The 25,251-nt window shown below is 38.7% G+C and overlaps 3 protein-coding genes across 3 annotated transcripts in view; 1 reads left to right on the forward strand and 2 right to left on the reverse strand.

Moving 5' to 3' along the window:
• Nucleotides 1–1,437: 1,437 nt before the first annotated feature.
• cdadc1 (cytidine and dCMP deaminase domain containing 1) lies at nucleotides 1,438–11,252 on the reverse strand. Its single transcript, XM_014970224.2, has 11 exons — nucleotides 11,048–11,252; nucleotides 10,044–10,144; nucleotides 9,770–9,947; nucleotides 8,188–8,485; nucleotides 5,915–6,121; nucleotides 5,724–5,821; nucleotides 4,560–4,609; nucleotides 3,948–4,117; nucleotides 3,673–3,862; nucleotides 3,394–3,442; nucleotides 1,438–3,301 (listed from the first exon to the last, which is right to left on the reverse strand). The coding sequence occupies exons 1-11, from the start codon at nucleotides 11,139–11,141 to the stop codon at nucleotides 3,204–3,206; spliced, it is 1,533 nt and encodes a 510-aa protein (XP_014825710.1). The 5' UTR covers nucleotides 11,142–11,252; the 3' UTR covers nucleotides 1,438–3,203.
• Nucleotides 11,253–12,049: 797 nt separating this feature from the next.
• On the reverse strand, nucleotides 12,050–19,299 carry rcbtb1 (regulator of chromosome condensation (RCC1) and BTB (POZ) domain containing protein 1). The gene is made up of 13 exons (XM_014970204.2): nucleotides 19,191–19,299; nucleotides 18,249–18,502; nucleotides 17,603–17,753; nucleotides 16,846–17,012; nucleotides 16,459–16,617; nucleotides 16,270–16,377; nucleotides 16,031–16,173; nucleotides 15,744–15,807; nucleotides 14,950–15,076; nucleotides 14,427–14,553; nucleotides 14,074–14,225; nucleotides 13,855–13,985; nucleotides 12,050–13,324 (listed from the first exon to the last, which is right to left on the reverse strand). Exons 2-13 carry the CDS (start codon nucleotides 18,372–18,374, stop codon nucleotides 13,184–13,186), a joined length of 1,596 nt encoding a protein of 531 aa, XP_014825690.1. The 5' UTR covers nucleotides 18,375–18,502; nucleotides 19,191–19,299; the 3' UTR covers nucleotides 12,050–13,183.
• A 4,426-nt stretch (nucleotides 19,300–23,725) lies between these two features.
• LOC106905396 (fibroblast growth factor 14-like) overlaps nucleotides 23,726–25,251 on the forward strand; it is a 49,286-nt gene continuing 47,760 nt past the window's right edge. The window contains exon 1 of the mRNA XM_014970236.2: nucleotides 23,726–24,416. Within this exon, the coding sequence (XP_014825722.1) occupies nucleotides 23,726–24,416 (691 nt within the window). The remainder of the gene's footprint in view (nucleotides 24,417–25,251) is intronic.

Genomic DNA, 25,251 nt, shown 5'->3' on the forward strand with positions numbered 1-25,251 from the left:
GAAACATGTATACCTTTGCAGGGAATTAGAACCATGCAGGAACACTGTCTCATATAATATTGAGCTTTTGCAGTTTTGACTGTGCAAGCCACAGGAAAATGCTTATCGACAGTCACTAGCGCTTTATTCACCCCGTCGCACTCAAAAACGCACATGATATTATATAATAAGATTAAGATTATTTTAAAATTAGCAATAATAATTATATAAACAAGTTTTTAATTTTGTAAGTTAGCAAAACTTATCTTCTGCATGTTTTAGTTCTGTCTCTCTCTGGTGGTAGTAACAATCTCCTCAGCCTGTCGATGTTCTTCTTTGGTCTTCTAATGAGCCATCATTTGATCCAGGTGTGTTAAACCAGGGAGAGAACTAAAACATGCAGGACCTTGAGGACCAACTTTGGGCACCACTGTTCTAGTTTAGGACTTATCTTCTAGCCATTTTTTGTCGCAAAAAAGGACTAAATCCTTCAGGGAGAGAGAAAAGAAATGAAGAATAGAAAAAGCCAACATAAAGGTATGTTTGAATGTGTCTTGGTAATGTAATGTTTATCAGAAAGATTTGCGGAGCTGCTAATAGAAACTTAGCTTGATAGCGACCTTGACCGGTCCAGCTCAACAACCAAACTTTTATGCTACAATGTTTGTATTCGTGTGAAACTGAGCTTTAACTTTAAATTAGTTAATTCTCATGGTTGGCTCTGTATATTACTGGGGTTCAAAACGGCGTGTTTGATAACGTTTAATAACAATTAACTTCTTAATGTTTGACATTGTCTAGCTAAGAAGTTTCTTTCATCAGGCTACATGGCTACTGCATTAATATATCAAATGAGCTACTGTAAGATGTAATTGGCGATATTATTTTGTTGCTGAGCATGATAAGCTATGTATCTAAAACAAACATTACTTTTACATCAACTTATAAGTTATGTAAAACTTCTCCAATTAAAATTGTTTGAAGGCTCAGACTAAGCCCACATTCTCAGATGAGAAAGACTTCTGATATAAATTACATTTTAACTATTGTAATTGCAACTAAAAGAAATTAATTTAATCAAAGAATGTCATATGTATTCCATCTTAAGTTGGGGTGCACTGGTTGCAGTTTTCTGGCTGATGACCGATCTTGTTTTTGGCCGATACCAATTTTTTTTGTTGTCTGAAATGTCGCCAAATGTAGCAAGAAAGTTGCTCAGTTGGCAATAGTAGGGTCACTACTGTTAAGTGCAAACGTGCAGACATGACCTGGTGGGGCGGTCTGTCAGTCAAACCTCTCTCTGCAGAGCAAAAGAGGACGGTGGCTAACTTTTATACCTTTGTTCAGATAGATAAAATCAGTGGATAAAATTGGCTTCACATATCGGCCAATCACCAATCCCCCAAAGTTAAGGTAATTGGCACTGATAACTCGACCAATAAAAAAACCTTTAGAGAATTGAATATGAAGAAGGAATTTATTTTTTCAGGAGTGAGTCGAAGCATACATCCAGCTCAACAAAAGAAAGACTTCATAAACATCTTCCACAGCCCACTTCAGCAGCTGAAGTGGGCTGTGGAAGATGTTCACTGTGGACAACTCATACCTAATATATTTTACGCTCTAACTGAATCAAAAATGTTGCGACAAAGTACTTGTTTGTTGTATTTTTAAAGCACAGTATTTGAAGAAAGTTAGATACCATGTCCTGTTGTTTTTTTTTTTTTTCTTTTTTTCTCTTTAATGTCGCAAAAGCCAACTTGGGAAAAGTTTCAACAATGGTGTGTAGACTTTTGAGAGTAACTCTACACAAATTGAAATATTTTAAGCATTTATTTCTTTTATTTGTGATCAGAGGTGGACCGAGCCTGCTTGGTCTGCCTCCTTCTCATATGTCGCCTGTATCAGAAACCGTTTGTGAGTTACAGCTGAAGAAAACCCAAAATTCAAAATGCAAATACATTTCAAATAATTTAACAATTTATTTGAAATGTTAAATATTATAGAATGCACAACAATGACTTGTGGCTTACCAGAAAAGATAATTTTAAGCTTACTGCATAAATAGAAATAATAAAACTACTTTATCTTCATTACCTGTGTAACAGGAAGGTGAGGAGAAAGAGAAGTGGAAGACAATCAGGGGTCTGGGATTAAACCCGAGGACTAATTTTGGGAGAAAGTGAATTTTGGGTTTTCATTAACTGTAAACCACAGTAATCAAAATAAAGATAGGGAGATATAAAGAGATAAATGCTTAAAATCTTTAACCAACAGAATGAGTTTTACATTTTGAACAAAATTAACTTTTTTGTACCGAGACATAATTTTACAAGTTGTAAACTAAAAGGCAAAAAGGTTCAAACAAATCACAATGAAATCCCTTTCTTTACAAATTTTTCTTTGCATATCAATGTGGCATTTTGGTTTCACAAAGCTTTTTTATCTTTTCAGTTACAAAACTGGTGTCACTGGTGTCTTCAAACTTTGAAAGTCACATCTGTTTACACTGAGCTTCTTTGTCTGAACCACAGACAAAAATACACACAGCAAGGGATTAAAACAGAAAATAAACTTAATGTATTTAGCTATTCTGTAGTAAACTGTCAAATAAAAACATCTGGAAATGGTGCAATCTGCATTCCTTTAAATTTTAGTCAAGTCTCTGTCAACAAGTCTCGCCACGTTAAGCATCCATTCTCAACAGCTTAGTCCTCTCATATGGAAATATAAAACAATTTCACTTTATATCACTTCTTATATTTATGACTCTAACTCTTCATGTTGCTGAGGTTACTACATTGTCCCAGATGTTCAAATAAATTGTAAAATTGTTCGTACATCTGCCCCCTTACAGGTTTCTTCTGTTTTTGTTTTCTTGACACTGAAAATTTTTAACTGAAGCATTTAACGTTAGACAGGAATAACCTAAGTAAAAATATTTGCCATTTGGAGAAAATATTTTGTGGGCTGACAAGAAAAAAAAAAAAAAAGAGGATATTTTTAGTGGACTACCAAACCTGGTGGTGGTAGATGTTATCTTAGCTTGATATGATCTGAAACACTGAAGTGTGACAAACAAAGCAAGAAACATGAAATCTGTAGAGGAGGAAATACTTTTTGTAGTAGTGCAGATTTTACCATCAGCAAATTATTCACCCCTCGTATAACGTCTGTGGAGTTGAGCTCATGAACAGGCCAGTCCGTCCTTTACTGACTAACGTTCAGCTGCCAGAAGGCAAACTCTTGGTGTTCTCGGTGCACAGCTTCTTATTTACGTACTCCTGCTCAGTCTGCCGGCTGTGCTTCCGAATACAACCATCTAGAGAAACGACGAGGTCACAGTGTTTCACGTAAAAACATAAACCACAGTTAAAGAGAATAAAAGCACAAGGACAGAGAGCTGTAACTTACTTGCGACATGAGAAGACGGTTCAGGAGGAATAGAAGGGTTCCTTTGCCACTGTGAGAAAATAAACATGTCTTACTTTACTCTTTAAAGCGACAGTATGAAAAATAGTTTTGTACATATTGTGACAGAAAAGATAATCTGTGAAAAATCTCCTTGCACTAACCGCACAAATACACCACTCAGTCAGAAACAACCAATCAGAACCAGGAGGTGGGCCTTAGTGCTGTCAATCATGCTTGTGTTGGAAAAATAAATATTAATTCTCTCTGATGCTAACTTACAACAAACTTTCTGATGTCCTCCAGGGTGCTGAATCTCAGGTAGGAAATGTCCCCCTTGTCTTTGTCCCTGTCCTGGTCTGAGGTGTAGATGTGTGTAATTCCAGCCCCTCTTATCAAAGGGATACACTCGTCACACGGACATTTGGTCAGAAACATCATGGTTAGCTCCTCTGGTTTGACGTCTCGCGTCCTGAAAACACAAAGACAGAGGAGACATCCATCAGTCAAGAGAGACAAATGAGACTTGACAGGCAGGTGTTGTTAAACGAGCTGACCTGAAGGTGAGGGCGTTCTGTTCTGCGTGGATGATGTATCTGTATTTGCGTCTCTGACGGTCCTCCTGTGTACAGTCCATTTGGGGGTACTCTGCGTACTCTGAGCCTGCAGGGTAGGCGTTGTACCCGCAACCCACCAAATCCAGGCAGCCTGTTCCTCGACAGCCAGCCTGAGATGAGGGAGGTCAAGATATATATATATATATATATATATATATATATATATATATATATATATATATATATATATATATATATATATATATATATATATATATATATATATATATATATATATATATATATTTTTTTTTTTTTTAATTTGTGATTGGAGTATCCCTTATTTTTAGGAACTGGTTTACAGACGGATTGAAATTCAGTATAAGGGCGCCACCTGCTAGAAAACGACATAGCAATCACTCAAGAATTAGTCAGGACACTTGAATTATCTGCTTCATACCATTGCACTATGAACTGTAAAAACTGAACAAAAAAAACAATTGAATAATAATTAATTCCAATTTAGAGTTCCCATCACACAAAAGTGTGGTAAAGTTTTATTGTAGAAACTAATGCTTTATGTTGAAATAAAAAGAATTACGGAGCTCTTACCGACCGCCCTCTCGCCCAGATAACAGCACCCACTCCCACTTTTGGATCCTCTGGAACGACGATGGCAAAAAACAACAAAAAGAAAAGAGAAAATTGGTGAAAAATAGACCAGTCAGACATCAACACTGTAGCATAACCATGTCCTAATCATGTTGTTTTAGAAATATATCCTGCAAGCTTGCATGAATATCTTACCAAAAGACTTCAATCAATTTGTGTGTTTAAAATACTAGAGGTAATAAAGCAGAACTTAATGGAAATGTTTGTTTACGTCAGTACTTAAATAAAAAAGTTGAATATGTATAATATATAGACTTGTCACACAGAGTGATATAATTTTGTTGCTTTAGATCATTATGGCTTAAAGCTTATGGAAATCCAAGAAGGAAGCTGTACCATGTGCAACCAGCAGGGGACCCTGTTGGACACAGCAATTTAGTAAGGAAACTATGATTTCATAACACTTTATCTCTTGTTTGTACAATAAAGGACAGAAAATGAAATTGTGTAAATTGCTCAGAGTAAAATTCTATTATCTGTGTGATAGTTTCTTTAAGAACTCTTGGTCATCAATAATGACCAAGGTCTTATTTTCCATCCATTTAGCCAATTTCCTTCTGTTTTCATGGTAAATATGACCACATCTACTCATTAAAAGTATACCTTGAGGCACCCAAATATAATTTTAATTAACGTATTAAAACTTGGCTAAATAATCAAATGAATACTGACCTACATCATGTTTTTATTGCTGATAATAGCCAAATATTTTTTTTTTCGGTTTTCTTTAGTCAAGCCCAAAATAATATGCAAATTGACTGAAAGCCTCTCATTTAATAAGGAAATTTGTCTCAACAATCCTGTTCCAAAAAAAAAAAAAAAAGAATCTGACTATTTATTTGCTTAATTAAAATAGTTAATGCTCAGTTTATTGTCACATAGCTAAAATAAAATCACATTTCTGGAGATTTTAATTTTTAAAATTATGCCTTTTTTTGGTCCATAATTTTGATGATTTTGGCCCACGTGATTACATGTTTAGCATCCCTCCTCTATAGTTATATTCTAAGTTAAGTTGTTAATACTACTTTTATATATAATAGGATGATCTTCTCTAAATCCCTCTGTGCTCTGAGTTGTTCTCTTTAGCGCCATCAAACCAACCTGTCCTGTATGCCAGTAGCCTGGCCTGGATGATGCAGTGGCGAGCCACCTCTTGAGACACGGCCCCTGGATGAGGAGGTGTTGTTGCACAGTTTTCGCTGAATCACAAAAACTATTATCAATAACAACAACAAAAAAACCCCCAGCAACTTAAGAACCTAGTTTTTGGTGAAAATAAATAAGTTCCCAACCTGTAGAAGCCATATTGGTTTTGAGGGAGCCCTGCAGCCACAGCAGCCAGAATCTCCACCAACGCCGCCATGTTGTTCCTCAGGTTGGAGAAGTAGGGCTCCACACAGAGGTTCTCCAGGCCCATTTGGATCAAAATCTCCTTGTGTTGCTGGGATGTTCCAACCAAGAACTGTCTGGAAAATTCTCTGAAGTGTCTTAGACGTTGTCTGAAAACAAATTTAGTGTTTTAAACATTAAAACATCAAATGTTGTGTAAATGAAACAGAGTCCAGCCTGTGATTTTTTTCTTCTTTTTTTTTACAGTGTCCTTGTCATTTAGATGGGATGTTCAGATGCCTGGCGGTGTCTGATAACCACTCATGAAAAACAAGCATCACTTCACAGTCTTTACATTTAATTTATCAGAATCAATAATAACAAAAAAGAAAAATAGCAGCTAAAATGAAAGTAAAACTCTTTATTGGTATACTCACCAGTTTTTAATTGTTAATGCATCCTTGACAAATGTCAGGTTGTTGGAATGTGATAAAATGAGACTAATATAGAATATTTTTTTTAAATTAATGCACAAATCTTTAAGATCACTTTCATCAGGCTGGAAAAAAAAATTCTCCTGAGATTTTGGAAGATTGTAGGCAAGTCTGGATGTTTTGTGTTTTTAGGAAGCAAATGTTTATGGACGAAAATGCCAGTAAGTATAGAAATAAAAATGAAAGAAAAAATTATTTTATTTCTATTTCATGCTAATTTTGGCAGGATTGTTTACTTCAATTATTATTCAAAGTCTTCAGTATCTTATAGTAAATAAATAGTGTGGAGAATTTTTGTAAGTCTTTTCTGACTGGTACCTTTTGCATTAATCCTGCCCAAACATTTGTAACTAGTTGAACTGTGCAGAATCTACATTGTATATACATACAGAATATTATATATATATCAGTGATTCTTGAGAATAGGGACAAAATGCGTTTTAATTTTCCCATATTTTTTTTTAATTATTTCTCAACCTTATGTATGCAAATATGACAAATAATGTTTAGAAAATATGAAGATGCTAAGGTACAGGCTCCCAGTTGCGAATTTTTTTTTAAAAATTACATTTTTAATCGACCTGACCCAAAACTTTGTCATCACCATCTGACAAAAATAAATCTAAAATGATTTTTAAAATACCCCATTAGTGATATTTTTACTCAATTTACAGACAAATGCTTCTCAAGAAATAAAATAAATATTATTTAAAACAAAAAACAAGAAAAAGTCCATCTGATGGAGTTGACAGTGCATGACGGAGTTGACACAGAACTGAAGGTGGTGACAAACTAGTGAGTAAAATGAAAAACTTGGTACATGTGAAGTAATGCAATTCATGTAAAATACATTAAAATGAATTAGTTGCACAATTAAGTGAGATTTGACAACAATTTCACTGAAAGAGTCAGAAAAACTCTGACGGAGTTGACATCTGACGGAGTTGACGAAATGCCAAACTACCTCAATTTATATGATGTTATTCTGAAGGAGGCCATATTGTAGCTCGTCAGGTCCATGAAATCTTTACATTATACCAAAATTAAGCTTTTATTTCACAAAATTTCATCAAAGTTTTGTAAATTGTCAGTTATGGAGTTGACACATCATGGTTGTGACAAACAACTTAGGAATAAAACAGAAGAAAAAACTAAAGAATAACTTAAGCTAACCGGAGCTAACTAGCCCTCCTAGCAAAGGAAGAGAAAAGACAACGTCATGGGGTCCTCAGAAGTTCTGGTGCCCCCCAATAATGCCTGATTTTTTTACATTCTTTTCATTTCTGACGGTGTTGACAAAAACTAAGGACAAATTTCAACGGAGTTGGAAAATATCTAAAAATTATTTTTAATTCAATTTATCGATACTTTTATAATTATTTATATGTCTACTTATACTTAATTGTCATAATATATAATTTTAGTATTTATTTAATTGTTTTAAACTATAAGAATGTGTTGAGTTCTGCTCCTGGACAAGGGCTTTTACAGGCATCATCCACCGACTACAATGTTTAAAATAAAAAAATATTCAGCAATAAAAAGAAAAATATACATTGTTGTGTTCACATGACACAGGTTAGTTTAGTTAGATATTTGAAAAAAATATATCTTGTGTATATTTTATTCAAATTTCATGCTTTATCCATAGGACCTGTTTTGTCCCTATTCTCAAGAATCACTGATATATATATATATAATATACACACACATTTGATGTATGTGCAGTATGGTGAGCTTACCTGTTGAACAGGTCCTGTTCATTCATTCCTGGGTCATCCTCGGTCATCCTCTTCATGAAATCGCTCTCCCTGGATGTCTCCTCAACAAACTGCAGCAGGCCAGGCGCCAGTGGCTGCAGCAGCACGCAGATGTGAGGACGGCTGTTGGACTTCAGCTTCTCTACTGCAACTGCGTCCAGCACAACGTCTTCCGTCACAGAGAGCGACGTGCTGCTGGCGTTTGCTTGGGTTGAAGACATGGACCTCAGCATGCTGATCTCCGGATCCCCGGGCCAAAAGGAGATCTGACTGACTCCAGCTGAGGGAGAAAAAAAGCGCAGAGACAATTCCAAAGTTCAGCATGTTGCCGGCGTACGATAGTCCCTAATAAAAGGCAGCGTAGAGATAACATTGATGTAGATTAAACTACTAAGACAACCCTCTTCAAATCCTGACACAATAAAGTAACGTCTTCAGATGATAATTGTAGGATAGATAAATGAAAACTGTTGTTTGCTATTTTTATTGCTCTCATGTATCTGTTATTTAATGTAACAAATATGTTGTGTTTTTGTCTGGGTAGTGGTTTGAAATTTGACAGAAATGAAAATAGAAACTACATCTATGGCAGATAAATGAAACAGAAAGCCCATTAAAATGCAGTATCTGCAGTTATTGCTACCCTTAATTATACACTTCCTTAGTTTTCTTTTCCGCAGAAAGCATTCTTCTGATTGACTGTGTCTAAACCACTCCCATAGTTATTGTTTCAATGTGCTACCTTTTGTTTTCTCTTTAATGGAAAGCTCTTCTGACATAGTAATGTGTTTTCTGTTGCTTTATTTCCTGGAAGAAACTGACACAGCTACTCCTACCGTTATCTTTATCTACTTAAGTTTTTTTTTTCTACTTTAGTTTTTCTTTCCCAAAGAGAAAAGTCCTGGGTCTGATTGACTACATCTCCTCATAAGCTCCAGCATTTATTTATTTGTTGTGTTGCTATGTCTTCCCAAATTGCAACCATTAATGGGTATATTGGTACATTTATGTTTGATTTATGTTTGATTTTGATTATTCTGTCCTTGCTCGCTCTAGAATTTATTTTTGTAGACTTTTATAATTGATGTCATTCAGAATATGTTACTGTGGAGTAGTCTCTGCTCTGTGTATTGAGCTGTTAGGATGTCATTAGACTGACGGCAACTGTCTTCAGTCAGAGGCCTCTTTAAATTGCTGCAAGCCTGTCTGCTACTGGAGATCCTTCCAGTCCAGAGCGACTCTATGAAGATACTTGGATGACAAAATGTAATTTCCCTTTGGGATGAATAAATTATTTCTGAATTGAACATGAAGGAAAATAATTGCATGTTTTTGATACTTGCTAATGAGAGGGAACTGTAGTAAAAAGAACTGAACTGTAGTAAAGTCAGCTGCACTTCCTTGGATTTATACATGTATGTTTTACTCATGTTTTACTCATCTGTTTTACTCAACTAGACAGTATATATTTGAATCCATTATTACAATGTATGGGAATATATTAAACTGTTCAATTTTGAGAAAATGTTAGTCTATATTAATCAGTCTCAACTGTCTTTCTCACCATTTATGATCATCTTAAGGCAAGTGGCACAAGGTCTCCTGGAGAAGTAGAGCTGACAGCCGGCCAGTTTTGCACCGTGCTGAATGATGGCTGCTTGTGCTGCGTGAAGGTCGACTCCAGAACAGTGGAGTCCCAAGACTTTCCCTTGATGTACCACCACCAGACCAGTCCCACGGATCTGAAATGGAGAACAGGCATTAAAAATGTCCCTATCGCTCTGGTGTGTGCACATCACTGTTCAAAGCATCTGCCTTTGTGCAGCTTTTACACTGACCTGACTGCGTTCACTGTCCTCAGGTTGATCCCGAGGGAATACCTCCATCCACAAGCTCAACAAGGTAAACAGGTTCACCTTTGACAACCTGGGGTCGTGACCTTGGTGATGACACCATACATTTATAAAAACAATACTGGGACGAGTAATCACTGCAATTCTTTAACACTGCTGGTAAAATGTGCAAAGCTGACTGAGACATAACCAAGAGACAATTAAAACTAGAAATGTTGCATTTCCTGTGAAAATGCAAAGTGTGAATGCTGAATGCTTTCACTGAAAACGGCAAAAGCGTTCGAAGTCAACTGCTGAAGACTTGCAGAAATATAAGAAGTAATTTCCAGGTGTTAAAAGTTTTTTTTAAAAATGGCCTCTGTCTTGTTTCCTCCCCGACAGTCCCAAAACTGGGTGATTCATTGTACCTAGCTAGACAGGAGATGAAACATCATCTGTAAAACACAAATGACATTTTATATTTAATTCTAATTCTGTCACAGGAGGAAGATGTTCCTGTTTTTCCATTCATTTCAATGGGGATGAAAAATCCATAAAATAACTGATTATAAAAAAGTATAAATGTTATGAATACCAAAAGATGTAGGCAGCATTAGAAGAGCAAGTTGAACACAGCATTCACACTAATAATCTGTTACAACTAATATATTAAGCTATAACTTATCACAGTAGGTGTGTCATTATAGCATTTTTATATATGCTGTTAGTAAATATTTGGATTTTTTTGCAATATAGAATGAGAATATTGTCCTGGTAAGGACTATAACACAAAATCAGCTAATTTGGAAGTATTACTCTGTAAAAAAAAAAAAAAAAACACACTGCACTGTAATATTATAGCGTATATTGCTATATTACACTGAAGGACACTTAAAAACTGTGGTTGCCTTTAAGTGTCACTCTACTGTATCTGTAGTAAACCGGCTGTTACATGGCATAAGACAGAAACCTATGCTGCTGAAACATGAAGCCTCTTCCATCCAGTTCACCTTGTATCTTGCTGTCAGTCTGGGTGCTGCCGTCTTTCGTTTCTCGGCCCGGCCCGGTCTGGACCCGTTCGGTTCGGTTCCATGTACCATCCATTCGGAAAGTAAACCAGGGAGCAGTAGATAGATTTCGTTTCAATAGCAGATACGACAAGAGGAAGACTACTTAGGGTATAAACATTGACCCTGTTTTAAGCTTACAAGACGGACCAGCACCGATTCTGGTAGCTTCTTTCACAATAAGAGCTGTAATTGGCAACTGTTACCGCTAACAACCGTAGTTATATTTAAAACTTTTCTCCAATTTTCACAGTGGAGTACAAACAGAAGTTAGATTTAAGTTAAATTTGCCCAGAAAACTTAATTCCAGTTCAAATAACCCACCAACGCAAAAGTCAACATCTTATTTTTGTGCGACGATTAGCAGCACTTTGCGGTTGATTTTTCCTAACTTGACTAATTTGGTCTACTTCCGCAAACTTCCCGGATGTTCATCCTTAGGCTGACCGAATCCCACGTAAGCAGTTCCGCCATATTGTGAGTGGCTTTTAACTTAATTTTTTACAACAAAAAGTCAACTCGGTTCAATCCAATCATACACCCGTTCCAACTGATGCTAGCAATTGCAATAAATTCTTATTTAGAATAAATTTTTTCAAAGAAACTGATAATTTTAGAGTGGATTGGTATTAGCCACAGATCAAATGTTGGAGCTGAATTAAAAGGTGATTCAGTATCATTAGTTCAAGGGTGTGGCCACTTTTTGTAACCTTCACATTTATCCTGACATTTGTGTTTTAGCAAAAACACAGATTAAAATGTCATGTTTTTATTATGACAAGAAGCAGGCCCTTAAAAAACAGGATGTAAAATTGCAAGAGTGTACCTCCCTTTGCACAAGTGTGGCCTGGGGGCCATTTCCAGCCCCTGGACATTTTTTGTGGAATTTTAGCTTAACCATTTTTTGGCCCATGTCACAAAAAGTGTTAGTCAAAAACTCCAGCATTGCTTATTTCAAGGTATTTATTTATTCAGACAAAGAGCATCTTAAAACTAGATATAAAAAAAGCAAAAATCATTGCAAGTATTTAACAGCAAACCAACTCAAGGATCTTAGAGTTGTGTGTTTAAGTTTGCAAATATGAGCTTAAGAAAAACAAAACAAAAATATAAAAATACATGTTAAGGAAAACCATCACATCTTCAGTTTCAATCTCCATATTTATACAAGACAAAAAATAAAAACTGTAAACCTCAACCTCATCATTTTAACTGCCCATTGACCTACTTTACTAGATCTGAAAGTCCCTAAACAGAACACATAAACTAAGATCCAAGATCAAATTCCTTCCAAATAAAGATCATTTCAGAACATTGAGAAAATGAAACCTGAGAGGAAACTGAAACAGATCTTCCTTTGTCCTCCTGCAGACTAATTTGGTCAATAACATTTATTTTTATCAAGCACACCCAGGCAGCAGGATTCCTATTCCATCTTTGGTAACTTTATGAATACAGTAATAAACCTAAGTATTAAGTTATGTCAAATATTGCTTTAAATCAATTTCAAAACATATACACTGGCAGAAAAACAAGGAAGCTTAGAGAAGTGTAACAGCGCACAACGTCCTTAAAAGTAAACGCTCAAATCTCTTTAAAAAGCCAGTTTGACTTAATAATGCAGGCAAGATTAGGCGCTACAGAGCAAAGACCAAAAACAGTCGTTTTGAACTTAAAATATCTTAAACAGTAACAATCAACCAAATGACCTGCACTAATCTAAATGACTTGAATAGATGATATAATTTAAAACTTCAAATGTGTCTTAACCTGGAGCTTCGAATGCAGCACAAAGATGAGCTGCAGAACAGTGCTACCAGCCAGTCGTTCCTGCCTTTCGGTTCCTCACGTGCATTGTGCAGTTAAATAAAGTGGAATGTAAGAACTGGTTAAGAAAACTGCACTAGAAAGCACATGCAGCATGTAGATGTTCATATTTGTGAACATTCAAAATGACTCCACAGGAATTGGCCAAAGTGCTGATTTAAAATCCGTAGGCAACTACCATCAGTTCAATATGGAGTGCTGAACCTGCAGCACACCTGCGTGTAAAGTGTGAGAAAGCAAGAGCAACAGCGCTCAGTTTTTGAAGGCTCCGCAGCGGCTGGCTCGGCTGATAAACTCTTTGAGCATGGCTCCGTCTACTTCCCAGAAAGCTGTGGTCTGAGTCACCCGAGTCATGTGGTTTACACAAAACTTAAAGCAAAATTCTTCAAGATCCTGGAAAACAAAATAAAACAATCATGATTAGAGCCAAGAGTGGTACGGAACAGTAAAGTGAAATGAATCAGAGCAAATTATAAGTACCGTAATGTTTAGGATGGCATTACTCATGCATCTGTTTAAGTGCACACTAATTGGAGAAATGCAAGTTTTCATAATGCTTCAGTTTTTTCGCCACCAATGCAACTTATTTTATTGGAATGTCATAACAGAGTAGCACATACTTATGAAGTGGTTTAACATACATTTTTTCAGTCCCTTTAAGTCAATACTTTGCAGGAAAACCTTTAAATACAATTACATTTGCAAATCTTGTCTCCACCAGCTTTGCACGTGTAGAAACGACTATTTTTAACAATTTTGTGTGACAAAATGTAAAAATCTTTAAAGGCATGAACATTTTTAAATTTTCTAGTCATGTTAAAATGTCCTTTAGATGATCATGTGTTAAACATTAGATTCGATCAGATACGGTATTAAGAGTACAAAGTGTTTACAATAGGGAGCAATTCTCCAAATAGCATTACCTCTGCGTCATACTGAATTGCTGCAGACAGCAGGGTGAAGGCGTTTTCTACAGTAATTCCCCTCTTGATTATCTGCTGACACAGACGTTTCAGGTGGTTTTCACAGTAAGACGTAGCCAGATCCAACAAGCCTGAACCAAAGACAGAAACATTACAAAATGCATCGCCCTAAATGCAAAGATTATCGGACATATTTGGAAAACGTGTATTCCGTCTTACCAATGGCGTCCTCGGGTGGCAGATCGACAGTATCTGTGTAGAGAAACTGCAGGAAGGATCTGTAGACGGGATACGAGAACTGGCCGATCTCGATCACTTCCTGCTGATCTTCTGTCCACTGGGAGCGAAACATCAAGCGGAAATGCTCACACCTAACAGCACACAAAACACCTTCATTTATGCTGAGGAGAAGGTAGAGTACTTGTGAAAGGATAAAAGTCAGATGTTTATGATTAGTTATTTTTTATGTGGCGCTTGTGCGCCCTTCTTCAAACGGCGCTCTGGACAATTAGGCAACAGAGAAGCTCAAACGTTCAAATTCAGTTTCATTCCCAGACAGAAAATAAACGAACCTGATCTTCAGGACAGCTTTGTGAACATAAATGTATTTTCCATCAACGCTGAACTTAAGGTCAGAGGTGTCTGGACAGTCAAACTCTTCCCTGAGAGCCTGGGAAATCGTCTTGAAGTCATCGTATTCTGAAATAATGAGCCAGTTCAATGGTGTTCATTTTATTGGATATTTAGTGAACACAGTACACTACATATTTATTTTCATACCTGATAAAGACGAGTGAGAAACCTTAAAATAAATGCATCTTTGATGGCAATGGCAAATTCTCACACTGACAATTTATTCATCAGATTTCTTCCACCCTTATTAATTTCCAGTTAACAGCAGGGGTGCGAATAATTGTGGGTTTCTAAATAAAGAAAACATGGATTTTTTTTCTCTCAAATTTTCAGTATAAGAATATGTTACCGCTATAAAAGACCGATTTAGTTCATGTTTTCTTATGCGTCTTTACCAGGGGTGGGGAAAAGTTGTGGAGGGCGCTGTGAGGGAGTTTGTCCATATCATTTTCTTTTCCTCACCCATAGACACGAGGCGCCACGTCACTGGGGGCGTAGCGAAGCAGGCGAACACATCATCCGTGCTGCTGAGGTGGGTGAGGCGAGGACGTGAGATCAACTGGCCTCGACACTGACCCCACATGTACACCTGGGAAAGCAGGTATATGAATTAGCATTTTAATACACAACCATTTGGAGGTAAAGCCAAGGAAGAGCTAATGATGCACGCTGTAAAGTAAGATATTTGCAGTGCTGTGGCCATGTCTGAAGTGATCATCCGTCATTTATTTAGATTTTGTTGTTGACCAATTAAGGGTGGTTTGAACCTGATCTGTACTTTAGTTTTTCAAAGCAGGCATTTACACTTGCTTTCACTGTTAGGTTGATCTGTTTAGCTGTGAACTCGATTTGGACTAGCTCTAAATTTGACTGGATTCATTTATAGCTCAATTCTGATGGGCTCCAAATTTGACTGACTGGCTTGATTGCGAAAATTTATTAGTTTGACTTGCTATAAACTTGAATGATTACCTGTAAGATTTATCTTGTTTCATTGTTAAACTTTGATAAGTACTAGACTGAATTAATTATCTAGATCTGACTAACTTTCAGTTTCATTCTGGTTAGCTTGACTTTGAAAAGCATTAACATTTTATCCTTTTTGACATTTTCCCTGTCAAAACCTCTGAGGTAGATGTTTGAAGTTTTAAATAAATCATTAAAACAAATCATTTTAACATGAAATGTGGAAAAAAAAAGTTTCCTGAACAATTCTGTCCATATATAAATATTGCAAAGATAAAAATCAGACGTACCTGGCCGCTTGAAGTCTTGGCTGCTGATGTGTGTGTCGAGTGGCATGCTGCAATCTCTACAACCCTACAGAATTACAGATTTATTTATACACAGCACAGAAACGCATGATGGGCATCTGCCCTGAAGCCATTGCGTATGAAAAGGAAAATTTTGCCAACTGCCTACTGCTTCTAGCTTCCTGTGGAAGTTGAAGTAGAGAGGGTTGAAACAAAGACAGGAAGCAGGGAAGCTAAATCCCAAAAGGAAATAGAACCTTTAGTTTCAAATGTGTTCCCTTCCACTTTACCTCTCTTTGTCAGCCATGATTTGCACAGGACTGAGGTGGTTGTTCTTATTGCCAGTTCCTAGTTGACCATAAGCATTTGCTCCCCAGGCATACAGTAGTCCTTCATCTGTTAGGGCCAAGCAGTGTCCATATCCTGAAACAATCTGGACAGCAGGTAAAGAGCTGTTGGAGTTGAATTTGGCAGTCAACCAACGCAGTTAGACAATTTTTAGCTATACAGCAAGTTAGAAAGTTCTTACTTGTTGAATGCAAAACCCTTGAAGCGTAGTAAGGCGACAAGGAGAAAGCTGATTACCATTGTTCCCAGTTCCTAGCTGCCCGTTTCCATTGTAGCCCCAACCGTAAATCTAAAAGTACAAAAACACTGCATCAAGTCCAGGCTCTTAGAAGGCTTAAGACAACAAAAAAATTAAACACAGCATCATCACCTCTCCGTTGTCAACCAGAGCCATGGAGGATGCTTGTCCACATGTGATGCTCACTGCAGTCTTGCCCTGCAGGCTGCTGCAGACTTTCCTTGGGTACGGCTGGTTGGCTGTGGAGCCTGAACCCACCTGGCCACAGTTGTTATAACCCCATGCAAACACCTGCAGGGAGGGTAGTAATGTTTGAGATTGTAATTATTGAGACTCAAAAGAACATATGCATAATGTACAGTTTTGGGCCTCAAGGTGACTAAATATTAATATAATTCGACTGATTCCATCATCGCCCTGCCCTTAATTTTTGAATGAGGCAATCTCATGTTTTTTGTCTCCTGGTATATGTTGTACATTACCAATAACAGGCAAGGTGATGATAAAAATAACTCCTACCTCTCCATCGTGAGTGAGAGCCAGAGAATGATGCGAGCCGCATGCCACCTCCATCACTTTCTTGTTCTGTAGGTTTGCCGTGATCGCCACGGCTGAAAATCCCGGGTTGGTCGTGCCATTCCCCAGCTGACTGTAACCGTTATGACCCCAGGCAAACAGCTGTCCATCTGAGAGATGGCAACAGATATACATCCTTTACTTGTCTGATTTTAGAAGTTACAAACACAAACAGCATGAAAACCAAAGTGAGTTTAATTAGCTGCAAGCTAGTTTAAAGTGTTATGATTTGTTTGTTATGGGTGATTAAATCCCAAGCATGTTTGGCTTCAAGCCACACCAAACTAAAAACCATGATCAAATATCTCTTCACAAGCTTATATTCAAGCCAACACCCTTCTGCTTGATGTGCTGAGGCTGTGCAGTATCAGTGTACATTAATGGAAAGTTGAGTGGGTGGAAAAAGTAAAAAAAAATTACACAAGCAGAGACAATTGCAGTATTTACAGAACAGTAAAGGAAAAATTCCAGTTTTGATAGGAGAAAAAAAAAACTCAATTGAAAATTAATCTTCATGGTGTTTGCATATCTTTAAACTACTGAGACATTTCACATGTTTACGTTATTCCCCAGAATAACAGATTCTAAAAGTCACATGACATAAGATTTAAACTTAAATTAGGAGACTTTAGCATTTAACAACCGCTAGAGGAGCAAAACAGACTTCCTGTGTACATACTAGATGAGTGTAATAACCTGCCTTCTGAAGCCAACAGGACATGAGGTCCACTGCCATAGCTGAGGCTGACGATCTTCTTTCCCTGCAGAAAGTCCAGTTTCTTTGGCACAATGGTGCTCACACTGTCACCTGTCCCAAGGCAGCCACTGCAGTTTAGACCAAATACATACACCTAAAAAAAAAAATAATTATGCAAAAAATTTAAGAAAATTTGTGCATTTCACATAATAGCCTCATTTAGATGCAACACTGCAACTTCAAGTAGCTTCCTCCACACCTACTGGCAATTTGGAAAGCTTTTCCTTCAGGATTATCCCTGTTGAAGAGCAAGTATACCTGCAGCTGCCACCACCATGTTCAGGGATATGTGCAGTGTTCATTTTCTGCCCCACGTAGCATTTTGCATGCAAGCACAAAGCCTCATTTGGTCTCGTAAACAGAGCACCTTCTACCACATGCTGGCTTTGTTTGCAAACGACAAACAGGACTTCTTTTTAACAATGGCCAGCCTTTTATAAAACACAGACACCTGGTCCATGTCATAAAAATCACAATAGAATACATTGAAGTTTGTGGTAAGGTGTGGAGAAAGTTCAAGACATGCAAATACCTTCAAATGACACTGTATACCCTCTTGTGTGTGTGACTTAAATCGGTTTGTGCTCACGTCATTTTCTTGAGTGATGTAGATGGCTTCGTTCGCTGATGTCCCAAACACACAGGCCTGACGGACCGTAGCTCGCTTCTCGCTGCTCAGCAGCGAGAACAGGGGCCATTTACTGACATCCACCATGGCTGCTGCTAATTTAAGCTCCCTCCCAGTGATGATGAGAAAAAGTCAGTAATGAAAGAGTTCAGGAAAATGGTGGGAGTGGGGAGCCATTAGGGGAAGGGAGGAAGTTAAAAGGTGGAGAAACATTCCTGCAGACAGAAATGAAGAGATGGTTGGAACAAAAAATACTTTCACACATTCCTTGTTTTTATTATAGTGTCAAAAACCAGAGCATCGTTTATCAAAAGTTGCTTTGAAGAAACAACGTTTGTCCTTTAGATCAGCATTCCTGGTTTTGACTGTAATTGTATATTTATGGATAGCATTAATTATAATGCTTAATCCTTCGACTACTGAGTAACTATAATCCAGCTCCTCTTCCTTCATTAACTATTGAACTAAGCAAAGATAGTGTCATACTTTGTCAATTGGACTATTGAAAGCCACGAGAAACATGTTGTACTACTAGATAAGCAGGGAACTCTTGAATTGCTGAATTTTTAAGTTGTTTGGCTGTGAGACAAAAACTTACCAGCTATATACAACTACGTAATTTCTCTCAAGTACTCTTTTTAACCAAAATGGAAAAATATCTTAATATATTTTAGTCACTCGTGTGAGGCACCACGTCAAGGTGAAGGTACATTACGCATGATTAGCTTAGTAAGTTAAGCATTTTCATCGAACTCTTCTTTCCTAAAGCATCTCCTTACAACGACAAACCCTTAGACAGGAAATAATAGAGCAACGTTGTTTCTTCCCTACCTAAATGAACATAAAAACATTTCTATACTATTTACAAAACTCCTAAAAAATTCACAGAGTAGAATCGCTTACCGGGTGTTGTAAATAAAGACAGTTGCCTGGGATCAACTGCCCGTCTTCTTCTGGATCGTTTTATTGGCGGTGTTCTTCTTTGTGTGACTGCAGGTTCGATTTAGTAGCTATGGTAATACAATGCTGCCCCTTCTGGTCAACAGCTTAATTGCAGTTTCAAAAAACCAAAAACAAAACAAGCAAAAAACAAACAAACAAACAAAAAGACAAATTGGATACATATCTACATTCAATTAGACTAAAGTTTAATTATTTTTATCACAGCTAGAATTGTATTTGCTTTAATCCAAAATAATAAAAAGAAAAAAATCTGATTTTTAAAAAAAAAGTTATTCAGTTCAATACAGTTTATGTGTTGAGTTTCAAGTCCTTTTCTGCAGTCCGTGTGATCCAACTCATGAGGGCGTCAGGGAGTAGCAGTTCTAGTCCGTTACAAGTATTTCCACACACCTGTTTCCACCTCATGCGCCGAAGTGCGGATGCCAGTGTCAACCAGTAGTGGTAAAGCTCCGAGCCCCATAGACACGTATTATTGTCTATGTTGAGCCCTATTATGTCAAGTGTCTTTTGGTGTTGCTCCTTGCCCTTTAGAAACATATGGACCAATCAGAGCTCTGATGTACAATGAATCTTGATTATTAAGGGCTTTATGTGTGGGTTGAGCGCTGCCATACATTAACTCATTTGTGTATTTTCATGTACACAAAAATTATTTGACGAGTAAAACAAGTAGAAGTATTTCTTATAAAACTGTCGTAAAGTAATTTTTTTTTAGATTTGTGTAAGGTGGAGGTTGAAAAACTCATCACCGCGTACCTTACATGGACAGCAGATGGCGTACGTTCACATAGATTTAGATTACGGTATTTGCTTCTCGAAAGCCACAGGGAACGGAGAGGTGCAACACGTGATCGTTGCAGGTTTTATCGATATTCATGTATCTTTCTACGCCATCAGATTAAGTGTTGAATGTAGTAATCAGCAGATCCTGTTGATGATCTTTGGCATTGATAGAAAAAGTGGGAAGGTGTAGAGCCTATTCCAAAAGTTTTTAAGTTTGAAAAAAACATTTAAGCTACAAAATGTGAAGTCCAAGCAGTGACCTAATAGTGTTGCACTAAGCTGTGGCCTGCAGTCATCTGATATGCCCTGGCCTGGAAGAAGCCTGAGTTTTAATTTTCTATCTGAGCCAACAGATCAATACGTCCACAGCTCTGTGTAAAGCCACATCTCCCATAGAGGCTCTCATTCCACAAATCTGCCACTCAGGGGTAAGTGCGGTCACTTTGGGGGGATATAAAACACCTTTTCTTTATGACTCAAATATTCTATAAATTTGTGACTCAGCTGCTGGGGCTGTAAGCACCTTTATTCTCAGAAGTTCTTTGTTTTATCTTCAGGCAGTAATTTCAGCTAGCTCAGTTTTAAAATATGCTGATTTCCTGCCCAGATTGAACACAGATATACTTGGCAGTCGGATTGTTCACAGCAGTTAGGTTAAATATTACTGGTTAGTATGATCACTGTCAATAAAAAACACTCTCTGAATTTATTTCAATCCTGTTTCTTTGATAGAATGACTTAGGTGTTACATTTTTATTTAGATCTACTTAGCTTTGTTCAGATTTTTAAAGGATATTGTTCTTGTCTGTGCAATGAAACACATAAATCTTCTAGTGGTTTTAGTTTCTTCTAAAGTTGGACTCTAATATAAGTTTTTCACCGTGCACATATGCATGCATGACTTACTGTTTCCTTTTGGTTCAATCTCCGCTGCAGAGCTTGGCAGAATGGTGACATCATAATGAGTAAAGTGTTAGCTTGCGGAGCTTAGCGTTACAATCCTTGGTTGTTTGAGTTTTGATCTTTTCCTACTTTATTTACGTGTGATAGGTCTTGACCTACTCAGTTTATTTCTCTGTTTACTATTGTTGGAGAGGTGTTGCCATATTAGATAATTCTTGTATTCTATGCATTTTGTTTTATTCTCTTACAATAGTTTCAGGCCTTTTTTTTGTTTGTAGACCCTTTTCAGTCTTAGTTCATCTTGTTTTGTGCTAATTAGTCTCCTTCCCTTGGTCTCCACACTGTTTTTCTGGTACTGCTCTCCCACATCTCCTCTAGCTCATCTGTTTTCCTTTGCCATTTTTCACCCCTGCCTCAGTATTTAAGCTCTTAGTTTTTCATTGTTTCCTGATGGATTCTTCCGTTTCTCTGTCTGTCCATAAATAACATTGGACTTAACTGTAGGTCTTTACTTTGACTAAGCCATTCTAACATATGCTTATGCTTTGATCTAAACCTTTACATTGTAGCCATTTAGTGTCTAGTCGTCTAGGGGTCAACCTGATTCAACAAAGGAAACCAACTAGAGAATAAATGTTGTTTTATTCTGCCTCTCTGGCAAACAAACCAGTTTACAACCTATTCTGTCTGTGGTTGCCTGCTGCAGCAGCATGTGTGGATTCAGCACTGTGGACAATGCCAGCTTTGGCTCTGAGTGAACAATCACTGCAGCACACCGAGCCCCCAACAAAAAAAAAAAACAAAAAAAATCCCGCAGCGCTGAACACAGCACAAGCCTGTGTTTCTTCTTGATTAAAAAAAACATCCTGCTTGTTCAAGCAAGCCGGAAAACAAAACACAGATTAGATGAGGCACTCTAGTCTATCGGAGCTTGAACATCTTAATGTTGCATACGAGTCGTGCAACAGGTTGCCAACAACATACACTGCGTTTGGATTTGGAGTGTAGTTTTGGAGCTTCTGGAGCTCAAAAGGCGGAGCAGCGAAGAAGAAGAAAAAACGGTTTTCCCTCTGGATGAGTAATGCCTCTGCGCCGCATGCCTTCCTCTCTCTCTCTCTCTCTCTCTCTCTTTCTTTCTCTCTCTGGTTGTCAGTCACATATTGACGGTGTGGGGAACCACGTGTCTTCACTAACTGGAAACTTCCTCCACCCCAGTTGGGCTGCAGCAAGCTGCACTAGAAAACCGGAGGTAGTTGCCTCCTTCAAAATAAAAGTCATGACAGAGAGCTTGGGTTGTTTGCACTGAACAAGAAAGTGTGACAAACTCTTTTTTTTAAAAAAAGAAAAAAAAAGAAAGAAAAGTATTTTCTGCATTATTAGGCATTCAGTTTTTTTTTATCACGCAGCAAAGTAGCTTTGAATATTAGTTTAACATTTAAATAAATGCAAAGTAAATTAATATTCATACTGCTGGAACTTTTCCTATTTTATCAAGTCATATCTCCAAAGTCCAACATATTTCACTGGGTTTTATGCAAGCACTGCATTGTTATAAACTGGAAGGAAAACATATATTTTTGCATGTATTTTTACAGAAAAAATGTGTAAAATATAATTTTTCAAATTCATATTCCGGATTCAGCACCGTGTAGAACCAACGTTTGCTCCATCAGCTTTTTACGTCCATTAATGAGAGAACAACGATGCTCATTCAGCTTCTCAGTTGGGGTTAGGTCTTTGTTTTTGCTAGGCCATTTTAGCACATGTCCTTGCCTTGTAGAGTTGGCTGAACTTGAAGATGGACATCTGCCCCAACCTGAAGTCTTCTGCAATGTATAACAGGTTTTCTTCCAGGATTTTCCTGCATTTCACGTCATCAACTTTGACCAAGTTCCCCCCACAGAATGATGGGGCTATCACCTTGTTTCACCATATAGCTGGTGTGTTTAAGATAATTATGAGTCAGTTTTTTTGTGTGTCCACCTACAAGATTTGCTCAAAGCAGACGTGTTTTGGCTTTCTTTCAACAATTGCTTCCTTCTTGCCGTTTTTGGTCCTTCTGCAAGCCAAAACATTGAGCGAACATGCGTGGATCGATTGTGCCTTGTCTTATTTTGATGCCTCAAACCGGAACAAATGTTTGCTGTAACCGCTTCCACTTACTTAGTTTGGTGGCTGGGTATCGATAGTCTGTGCACCTTGTCGCGTCGGTCCCCTCAGCGCGGCTGGAGAGGACTCTAATGCCCCGTGACTGGACCGAGACACCGCCGGGCTCCCACGTCTTCCCCACATCCAGTTTCTGGACTGCTGAAGGCTCCACAGCCAGACTCCCGCAGCTTCTTCTTTATTACCAAGGTGAGGAAGAGCAGCAGGAGGAGGCGGAGAGGAGAGAGACAGACAGCAACAGCAGCAGCATCTTGGCGCATTGGAGTTTATGGATTATTGAGAAACGCGGATCAAATATTCATAAGGATTTTTTTTTTAAAAAGAGGGAAAACACAAGGTGAGATAGTGTGAGAGATTCCCTGCAGTGATTCACCTACAGGAACACCGCTGATTTTTCATACAGCGTGTGCGCTCAGCGTGTTGGAGTGTGTGCGTGTGCGTGTGTGTGTGTGTGTGTGTGTTTGGAAAGGAGCCCCCCCTGCTGCAGCACTTTCCTGCCGCACGGACGGAGTGATGCCACCGAGTTGCTGACGGACACCCGGCAGGTTCTCCTCACCCCGCCTCCCTTTCCTCCCCTCCTCCCGCACGGACGGACGCATCGAGCCCCTGCGATCCCCACTAATATGCAATGGTTTTTTGTACAGAAGCAGACAGCTGCCGCGTACAGCCGACTTCACGCTAGCGCCGCCGCATGCCTGACCGTCGCCGCCGCTCCTCTCCCCGCGCCGCGCGGCAGACGACGCCATCTGAAAAGGAGCGCTCTGGGGCTTTTCGCGCCGCGGCGGCCGCGCGGCACCAGCATCAGCAGCAGCAGTAGCGACCCTTCCTCCGCAGCTGAGGACCACCGGCCGCTGGGGCAGCAGGAGACGGGGATCGAGGAGACATCCGCCGCAGCGGTTGCGCTTTTCCAGCCGCACGGGGGCGACGTCGACGCGGAATACGTGCGGCTGGTGGTCTCCGAGCTTGCGGGGAAAGCGGGCGAGAATCCGGGCGAAGAGCTGGGCTTCCTGCTCTTACTTTTGTCTATGGTGCAGATCGGGGGCGCGCCGCACCGCCGAACTGAGCCCGACAGCTGGCCGGTTCTGCTGGCATGCAAACAGGGGGGAGTATCAGCCCACATGCGGTGGGTGAATTTTAGGCTGCCGCATCCGGAGCGCCTCTCCTCTTCCTTCTCTTCTTCTTCCTCCTCCTCTTCCTCCTCCCCCGTCTCGGCCAAATCCATGCGGTTTATTTGGAACAACATTTTCAGCAAAGGATCGCATATGCTGCAGTGTCTTTGTGGCAGGAGCCTCAAGAAAACCAAGAACCCAACTGGTGAGTTTGTTTGCACGTGTGTACCTGTGACACAAAGTGACTGTAAAAGTGTTTATGATGGAGTTGACCTGTGCATGTGGGACTGGGCTTTCTCTGCAGCAGCATGGGCAGCGAGTGAGAGCTCTAAGAAGGGGAGGGCTGATGATGCAAACTAATTAGCTACACTAGTATATAGATGTAAACCTTCAGGATCAAACAGACCACATTTATGGAGCAGAAATAAAGCAGAGAAACTCTTTTCTCCTGTCTTTTCAGTTGTAAATGTTACAAACTCCAACTTTTCAATCACTTAAATTAAATGCTTATTACATCAAGCCTGTCATATTAATCTCCTGAAACTCACAGATCATTCTCCCTAGAGAGCAAAGCAGCAGACTTTCCACTATCTGCTCTGTGTGATGGACTGACAGTGGGAACTGCTCACAGTATTGATATATTGATGGTTTAGAAAGATGGCTGGTGTGTCCTGCCATGGAGTATTTAGAGGACAACATAAGAGACCAAAAAATGATTTTATTTTATTTTTTATCTCTAAAATTACATAAAGTGGAAAGTTTTGGAGAGTTCAGCAAACTCTGCTACAAACTAATCCAGTGCTCTCTGAAGTGATGCGAGAGCTCCAGGGTGTGTGACTCCACATGGCCTTGAGCAGAGAATAAAAATGCAACCAGTGTTTCCACTCGGTAATGATGAGATCAGGCGTTAGTGGTGATGTGTCTTCTCTTTGTCCTTTAATGGCAAACAGCCATATCTCTTGGATGAGTGATTACAGAGGGCTGTCCTTTCAGAGTTTGGAGAGTTCAGAACGATTCAGCACCACAGACAGCAGCCTTTA

This window comes from Poecilia mexicana, unplaced genomic scaffold (assembly GCF_051168715.1).
Source record: "Poecilia mexicana isolate PSO_F unplaced genomic scaffold, ASM5116871v1 scaffold_2, whole genome shotgun sequence".
In the NCBI taxonomy this organism is placed as follows: domain Eukaryota; kingdom Metazoa; phylum Chordata; class Actinopteri; order Cyprinodontiformes; family Poeciliidae; genus Poecilia; species Poecilia mexicana.